This window comes from Monopterus albus, unplaced genomic scaffold (genome assembly GCF_001952655.1).
Source record: "Monopterus albus unplaced genomic scaffold, M_albus_1.0 scaffold358.1, whole genome shotgun sequence".
Lineage (NCBI taxonomy): Eukaryota > Metazoa > Chordata > Actinopteri > Synbranchiformes > Synbranchidae > Monopterus > Monopterus albus.
The window spans coordinates 381,337-389,471 of NW_018128238.1; the positions used below are offsets into that span (position 1 = coordinate 381,337).

The 8,135-nt window shown below is 41.7% G+C and overlaps 1 protein-coding gene across 5 annotated transcripts in view; it reads right to left on the reverse strand.

Moving 5' to 3' along the window:
• Positions 1-7,653, reverse strand: part of rnpc3 (RNA-binding region (RNP1, RRM) containing 3) — a 30,301-nt gene extending 22,648 nt beyond the window's left edge. For 2 of the 5 annotated variants that reach the window (XM_020625547.1, XM_020625546.1), the window contains exons 1-7: positions 7,461-7,653; positions 6,466-6,625; positions 6,314-6,361; positions 6,055-6,164; positions 5,796-5,885; positions 1,392-1,503; positions 666-734 (exon numbers count right to left, since the gene is read on the reverse strand). In XM_020625547.1, coding sequence (XP_020481203.1) covers positions 666-734; positions 1,392-1,503; positions 5,796-5,885; positions 6,055-6,164; positions 6,314-6,361; positions 6,466-6,618 — 582 coding nt within the window. In that variant the 5' untranslated portion in view covers positions 6,619-6,625; positions 7,461-7,653. Of the gene's footprint in view, positions 1-665; positions 735-1,391; positions 1,504-5,795; positions 5,886-6,054; positions 6,165-6,313; positions 6,362-6,465; positions 6,626-7,287; positions 7,435-7,460 lie in introns of those variants that run through there. The other 3 variants (XM_020625549.1, XM_020625550.1, XM_020625548.1) reach the window with 3 other exon arrangements.
• Between the last annotated feature and the right edge of the window lie 482 nt (positions 7,654-8,135).

Below are 8,135 nucleotides of genomic sequence, written 5' to 3' on the forward strand. Positions count from 1 at the left end.
TGATGCAATCTATCACGGCGGTGTCATCCGCGAACTTTAGGATGATGTTGTCTTTGTGGGAGGCGACACAGTCGTGGGTGAACAGGGTGTAGAGGATGGGACTGAGGACACATCCCTGTGGGGCGCCAGTGCCAAACATCATTTAACTCTTATACTGAGCTTCCATATGATGCTCTCTTATTCTTTGGCACGTTTGATTGTGTATTACTGATCTCTGAACTCCACTCCATCTTCAGACACGTCTGTCTGCTGAAGAATTACTGCTCTCCATTCCATGTACCCAGTTAACATCAAAAAATGACCAATCATGTTTTATTGCTCGCATTAAGTCACTGAACTGTTTGCCACTTACTATTAGATCTCGCCCCTCCTTTGGCATTTGTAAAACCCATCTTAAGACCCATCATTATCGATACACAAATGGTTTAAAGGTAATAAAACTGCTGATATAGTCAGACTAACAGTGTTAGTAAAACAGTGTCACCAGCTGTTGAGAGACCTCTAAAACGGCTAGTTGTTTAACCTCAGAAGTTTAGTTCTTTCCTTTTATATAAAATAAGATTTAAATACTGGTCTCCTCATGGCAAAACAGTTTTCTCGTTTAATGTCAAATAGGTTCTATCTAAAACCCCATCTTCAGCCAGCAATCCTATAATCAAACTTACCAGGAGTGGTCTGGCAGTGACTGGGCCAAATGGACATGGTAAATTCATCTTGTTCATCAGATGAAGTACCTGAAAATTGGACATGAGTATTATAACAGTGATAATTGTAACTAAAAATTTACACCAAGAGCTGTGTGGGCAATGCTAATATAAATATACTGCTACTCTCAAAGCAGCAGCCTGTAACCCAGGCTCCATATGTAACACAAACTGCAAGGTCTTTTCACTTAAAATACAACCAAGGTGAGATTGATAATATACCAGTGGCAAGGCAGAGTATGAACGCAGCTTCTCTGCAACACACTAGCTCCACCAAGATGCTAACACTGGAAGTATCAGCAGTGAAAATCCAGGAGGCACAGGTCCCTGTGAAATGTTAAACCTATAACTCACGCCTCCCACTTATGGTTTATTATTAAAACTGGCTTCACAAACTGAAATTAAAAGGCAAATAGTTGCTGTTTGATCTTAAAAAGGCTGGATGCAACTCAAAAACCTCTGGGACACTTCATCCAGAATCCCATTTCCATTATACAGTTTGAATCTAAAGGGTAGAAATGCTGCCACATTCAACTTTTTTGTACAAATTTGCACTTCCCAAAAATGGAAAGTATGAATACAGTATTAAAAGTCGCAAAAACACAAGTACATACACCCTGATAACCATCATCTGCATACCAATGGTGTGATATAAAAGAATGTGATATAAAAGAAGTAGTCACTCACTTGGACATAAAACTTTGGCACACTGATGAGGGCATGTGTTATATTTGTCAGAATGCCATTAGAAGGTGGTGGGTATAAATATTTCAGAGTGGGATTTAACTCAAATTTCAACCTGTGGGAGAGAGAGGGAAAAGGCAATTACTTAAAATGAAACTCTGCAGCTGCAAGTTAACTACGGCAACACACTGCTGCCCCAGGAGAAAAACATTTACTCTGTATCTCATCATAACAAGGACGTTTTGTTGTTATAAAGAGATACTTTTCTCATTAAAACAAGAAAGTAGGTGATGAAGCTGACAGGGTGGGGGTGCGGTATTAGTCACACTCGTACAATATGAACTATCAGAATCAGAATCTTTATTGCATTGTATTTTAATACACGAGGGATTTGAGGCCAGTTCATTGGCCCCCAATGTGCAATAAAATAAAATAAAATAAAAATAGAATAAATAAAATCTAAGAGACAAAAACAAAATCTATTTAAAAAAAGAGCTAATAGGTGTGTACAGTAATTATATTTACAAGTTGTTGCACTGAGGTGTTTGCTGTGTCATGTCATACAGACAAACATGATTTAAGTGTTCGTCAGAGTGATGCTTCGGGAGACGAAACTGTCCTTGTGCCAGGTTGTCTTGGTGCACAGTTACCTGTAGCGCCGTCCATAGGGGAGGAGTTCAAACAGTTTGTGTCCAGGATGTGAGGGGTTTTCAGAAATCTTCTCTGCCCTCCTTCTGACCCGTGAGGTGTACAGGTCACCCATGGAGGCAGGCTTGCACCAGTGACCTTTTCTGCAGTCCTGACTGTCCGCTGAAGTCTGTACTTATCCTGTTTGATTGCTGAACCAAAACAGATGGAGGTGCAGAAAACAGACTCAATGATTCCTCTGTAGAACTGTATCAGCAGCTCCTGGGGCAGGTCGAACTTCCTGAGCTGCCGCAGGAAGTACATCCTCTGCTGTGTGTTCTTGGTCATGGTGCTGATGTTGGACGTCCATTTCAGGTCCTGGGAGACAATGGAGCCCAGGAACTTGTAGGCCCCCACTGCTGAGTATGCTGGAGGGTGGGGTCCTTCTGAAGTCCACTGTTATCTCCACTGTTTTGAGTGTGTTCAGCTCCAGGTTGTTGCGACCACACCACAGGACCAGTCATAGGCGTCATTAGACCCTTACTGGGTCACATGCCGCAGTATTGATCTGCTGTGCTCAAGTAAAAATCACACGTTCAAATTTTAACAAGCTCCTATATTAGGCAGTGGATTCATTTAGATCGATAATAACAGGAAAATAATTGATTTGTTCTAATCCAGAATGTCAAATCAAAATACAAGCTGAGGCACAGCAGTCAGGGCTCATACACCACGGTGCGCACACAAATACTGACGTACATACCCACAACGAATGGTGTAGGTCTGCACTGCACTGCACAAGAAGCAATCCCTGTATTGGAGCACCAAAAAAAAAAAAAAAAAAAAAAAAAAAAAAGGAATGACTGCATGTGTGAAGGGGACTAAGTTACGTTTTTGAATAATACCAATAATCTCAAACATAACTGACTCATGTAAATGGACATAAGAAAATTCTTTAGAGGAGGCGGAGACAGTTCTTAATGTATGTTGAAATAAATATTTTCATATAGATTAATATCTCTACATTTTTACCTTAACAAGCCATTATTTCAGTTTCAGTAACAGCAGTGGAACAGTGGGCTAAGCAAGGGAAGTTCACCTAACATAATGTATAGCACATTTCATTCATGCAGCAGACACTCAAGTAAATAATTGTGCGATTTGAGTAATGGGGACCAGCTGTTCAACCTCCTGCCTGTACACAGACTCATCACCATCATGGATGACACTGATGAATTTAACATAGGAGGTGCAATCGTTGGTGTAAAGGGAAAAAAGCAGTGGGGAGAGCACACATCCCTGGGGGGTGCCTGTGTTGATATTCCAGGTGCTGGATGTGGTTTTCCCCAGCCTTACCTGTTGCCTCCTGTCTGTCAGAAAGCTGGTGATCCACTGACAGGTGGGGGCAGGCACAATGAGCTGGGTCAGTTTAGAGTGGAGGATGTCCGGGATGTCCAGCCTCTCTCGAGGAGTAAAGTTCCAGTCGGTCAGTCTCGAAGAAATTCTGGCAAACCGTCCGGCGCCTCAGGAGGGGGAAGCAGTGCCCTGCCAAAACTGTTTACAGTGGAGGTGGGCAGCTGCTGACCTCAACTGGGGACACTGTCGGACGGTGGAAAGAATACTTCGAGGATCTCCTCAATCCCGGTGCCATGTCTTCCGATGAGGAAGCAGAGGCTGACTGTGTTCATCATGTTAATGCTGCAGCTGGTAAAGGTGGAGCTGATGGTAACTACCTTATATACTTATACTGTGAAGTACTTTCCATTCTGCTGGGTAGCTGGTGGATTTCCCACCAGGATCCATAGAGTCTGATGGTTCTACTGGATTTGGTTTGATTCATCTGACTCTGAAATATAGTGACAGGCCAAGTATGAAGTAGCAGGAGCTGGAAGTACGACCTGCCACTAAACTCTGTTGGTGAGTGACCTGCCTGTAGCATGACCGATCAGAACATGTGTAGTGTATTTTTTTTGATTTGTCATGGTTTATAAGCTGCTTTCACATGTTGTTTTGTGTGCCTACGTGTAATTGTTTACATGGACTTGGTGTCGGATCAGCAGCATCTCTCTCATCAACACCCTCCCACAGCAACGACAAACAACTTCTGAAACAAACCTCGTGAAATTCCTAAATTTCCTAGTAAGTAGTAACAAGAAGCAGCAGCCAGTAAATATCTAGTTTATATCTTGTAATTACTTAAAATGAACAACTTAATAGAGTTGCCATTGATTATTGGAAAACTAAGAGGAAGGGGGATTGAAATATTGAAACATACCTCAGTGTGTGTGTGTGTGTGTGAGAGAGAAGTTACAGAAGGTAAAGAGAAGAGTAAGGAAGGGGGTTTGTGTGGGAATCCACTTGGTTGAATTGGTTTTGTGTGTGAGAGCCTGCCACCTGGCTGGCGAGCAATGCAGCGGGAGGGAGCTGATGATCTACACTGTACACAATTAATGTGAGTGCTTCCTGGCCTGAAATAATGCACGAACACACACATGCACACAAACTACAGTCTGCATTAATCATCTTAAAATATTTTCTGCAATGTCCAAAATTGATAAGGAACCTTGAAGCCCATTTTCTTCTTACGATTTAGATTATGTCCTTAAACAATCTGTGGTTTAGATGAGCAAAGGGATCACTTTTAGTTGCCAGACTGGCACAGTTAGAGAGCAACTGGTGAGCACAGTAGAGGATTTAATAACTAAAGAGTCAGATATTTTCCTCAGGAGGTGGTGGAGACCAAAAACAGAGCTAAAAGAGAGAGAATATTGTACTTTTTACTCCTCTCAATCAATCTGACAGCCATAAGAGTATAAGAAGAGTTACATATCACCAGTTTATCAAATATTATTCATGATTATTATTTATCATTCAAGTGTATTTGTCATCAGAGTAGAACCGCTGTGGTGGTTTGGGCATCTGTTTCAGATGCCTCCTGGGTGCCTTCCTAGGGAGGTGTTCCGGGCATGTCCCACCAGGAGGAGCCCTCAGGGAAGACCCAGGACATGCTGGAGGGACTACGTCTCCCGGCATTCCCCAGGAGGAGCTGGAGGAAGTGTCTAGGGAGAGGGAAGTCTGTGCATCTTTGCTTAGACTGCTGCCCCCGCGACCCAGTCCCGGATAAGCGGAGGAAAATGGATAGATGGATGTCTGGGATGATGCTGTTGAACGTTGAACTAAAGTCCCAAAGAGGATCCGTGCATAGGTCCATGGGGAGTCAGGGTGTTGCAGGATATAATGATGAATACTGTGCACAGGACTTGAAAGTCAATAAGTAGGCTACTTTATAGACTTAGAGACACATATTATAAAATCTAAACAATTTCCATAAAATAATGCTAAACTTATTAAAAGCATTTGAGGCTAAGCTTAAAAATATTCAGGGCTGAAGCCTTTAAATGACTGGACCTAACGACACCACTGAACACTTCCCATTCAATGTGACGGTGCTTGGGAGGATCTGCCAGGAACAATGGGATAAACTTTCCGAACCCAGGTGTGTAAAGACTTACCCTAAAAGACTCCAAGCTGTAACTACAGCCGATGTGGCTTTTCCAAAGCACAGGATTAAAGCTCTCAATGCTTTTGTAAATGAGTTTTTACTTTTGATTAGCCATAATGTCTGAAACTAGTCTTCTCTTTGTTGCTGTGGGTTATTGATGGTTAACTGATGGGCAAAAATCTAAATTAATCAATTAAAATTAAATATACAGTCCAATAAATTGCAAAACGTAGAGTGGTCTGATCACTTTACAAAGTGACTGTATATTCTAAACTCACCCGAGACTAGGTGCGATGCTGGTCTCAATGAGGGGAATGTTTGGCTGTTTGGTATCATATTTCTTCTGCTCTTCTTTAACAAGCTTACGACTGCAGACAAAAAAAAGCATTAAAACACGCTCTGCTGTGCTTACAACATGGCATGTAGATCACTACAACAGAGGCCAATCTCTAGCTCTTTCTCACAGGGATGTTAACAGTCCATACTTTTAACATACTTCAATAGTGCTTCTTAATTCATATGATTCGGCCATCTTACCTGTCTGATACCGGTGGGTCTTTTAACACCGTCACACAATCTTGGCCTTTGGCAAACTCTGCAACAAGTCTGTGATCAAGAAGCTCTAACTGATGGAGCCTGCTGAGAGCCTGAAACATTTGTGCCAGAGAGAGAACACCACTTAGAGCAGATGAAGAAAGCATCCAATTGTGCATTATTATTAAGTCTATACTATATATATAATTGGATGGCTTCCTGATACTTTAGATATTTGAATTTACTACAGAAAAAAACTCACTTTTGCTGCTGACTCTTCACTTCTAAAGGTTGCAAAGGATGCATGTTTCTGTGGAAAGTGAGAAATCGCTATATAAATCACAGAATGGACAGCAAACCAACTGAATTGCAGAAGTATCTAGGCTAACAGAGCATCTGTGAGGCACAACCTACCAAGTGACCCGTGTTTGAGAAGACCCGGACTGATTCGGCTCCAAAATACTTCAGGAGGTCCTCCTTCTCGTCCTGGCTGAGCTCAGGGGGTAAGTGGCGGACAAGCAGCGTTCTACTGCGCTTTGCTTGGACCAAATCCACAATTGTGTCCATTTCACTGCTGGACAGAAGGCAGAGAATTGTTAACTCTCGCAGTTAAGCAAATGTCTTTACAAGACAGTGCTAACAGTTTCACAAGATGCAGGGTAACCAGAAAACCAGAAACACCCCATCAATGTGATTAGGTCTGAAACTAACAAGCATCTTCTTTATCAAGTATTCTACTGATCTGCAATAATTAACTGATTATATGTTCTCAACTACACTTATCCCACCATTATCGTCTTCAGGTCTGGGGAGCCTGAATATTACCAATGTAGGTCAAATCAATATACGTTACAGTCTGCGCTCAATTAAAATATGCGTTTAACAAGTTCTTCACACAAAACGAGAGAAGGCAAATGCGAGGCAGGCCGAAATAAAGATTCACTGACTGGCCCCTTTTTGTTTTAGAGACTGAAAACGGGTGTCACGGACGTGAACACCACAGGAAGAAAAGTTATAAAAGCCCAGAGCTGCCATCCCCACAGAGTTCCCTCTAAAACCGAACTTGCTCAAATGCCTTTGGCCACTTTACTGTAAAACACATCTCGACCCACAAGTGAAAACCAGTCGTGGTGAGTTCTTAAATAACATGTTTTATCAGATGTGTATGTTTTTAGGAAGGCAAGGTCAGGTTAAATCGCCTTTTGGTATAATGAGAACAGTACTACACTAACTTACCTATTAGCTCAGTGCTAATCCTACACGAAGCTAAGTTGTACAGACCTTTTACCAAATAAATGTTGCCAAATAAATCGAGCAAATGCAAAGGCATTATATGCAGCTAACAGTACAAACCAAATAACATTTTAACCAAATAATTCAAAGCTCAAATAAGACATTGAACAGCATACCTTTCCTGTACAGCAACAAACACAAACAGTTTTTCTTCTGCTTCTTTTTCCTTTTCCTTTCACTGGCAAATCAACGTAAAGGTACAGTACCGCCACCTACCGAGCTGGAGGTCGGTAGGTGTCAGAAAAGGAGAAAAAGAAAAGGAACTTAGCTCTAGTAGCCCCGTGTCCTTGAGGTACAGTATTTAATGACCTGCTTGTGTAGCGGAGTTATAATTCCATTTGCCATAACCTAAATAATTTGTTGCAATGGCATTTTATTTTGTTTGTTCCTCCGGAAGTGAGGTGTGTGTGGTGGTAATACCAGTAGGGCCGAGCTCCAAATGCAGCTATAGCCAATTGCTGCGCCCACTTTGTGAATGGGCGCGCCCATAGCCACTGGGCGCAAAATTTTGAATGTTGTTTGTGCATTGTAACGTAAAAATTACAGACCTGTTCCTTTACTTAGCTTTTGTGACAAGTTTAAGGTAGGTTACACTGTTCTTTTATTCTGTGTTTTCATTATGTATTAAGATAGTATATTTGACAAAGGTTAGACGCGCTAACGTTGTCACTGTATTGTACTTTGAGACAGAAGGTCGCTCAGTGAAATAACCAACATTATAAATACGGTGGTGTGTTGTCATTACAGTTTGTGTTTACATTGTGATCACGACATGATCACTGTTGTTTATC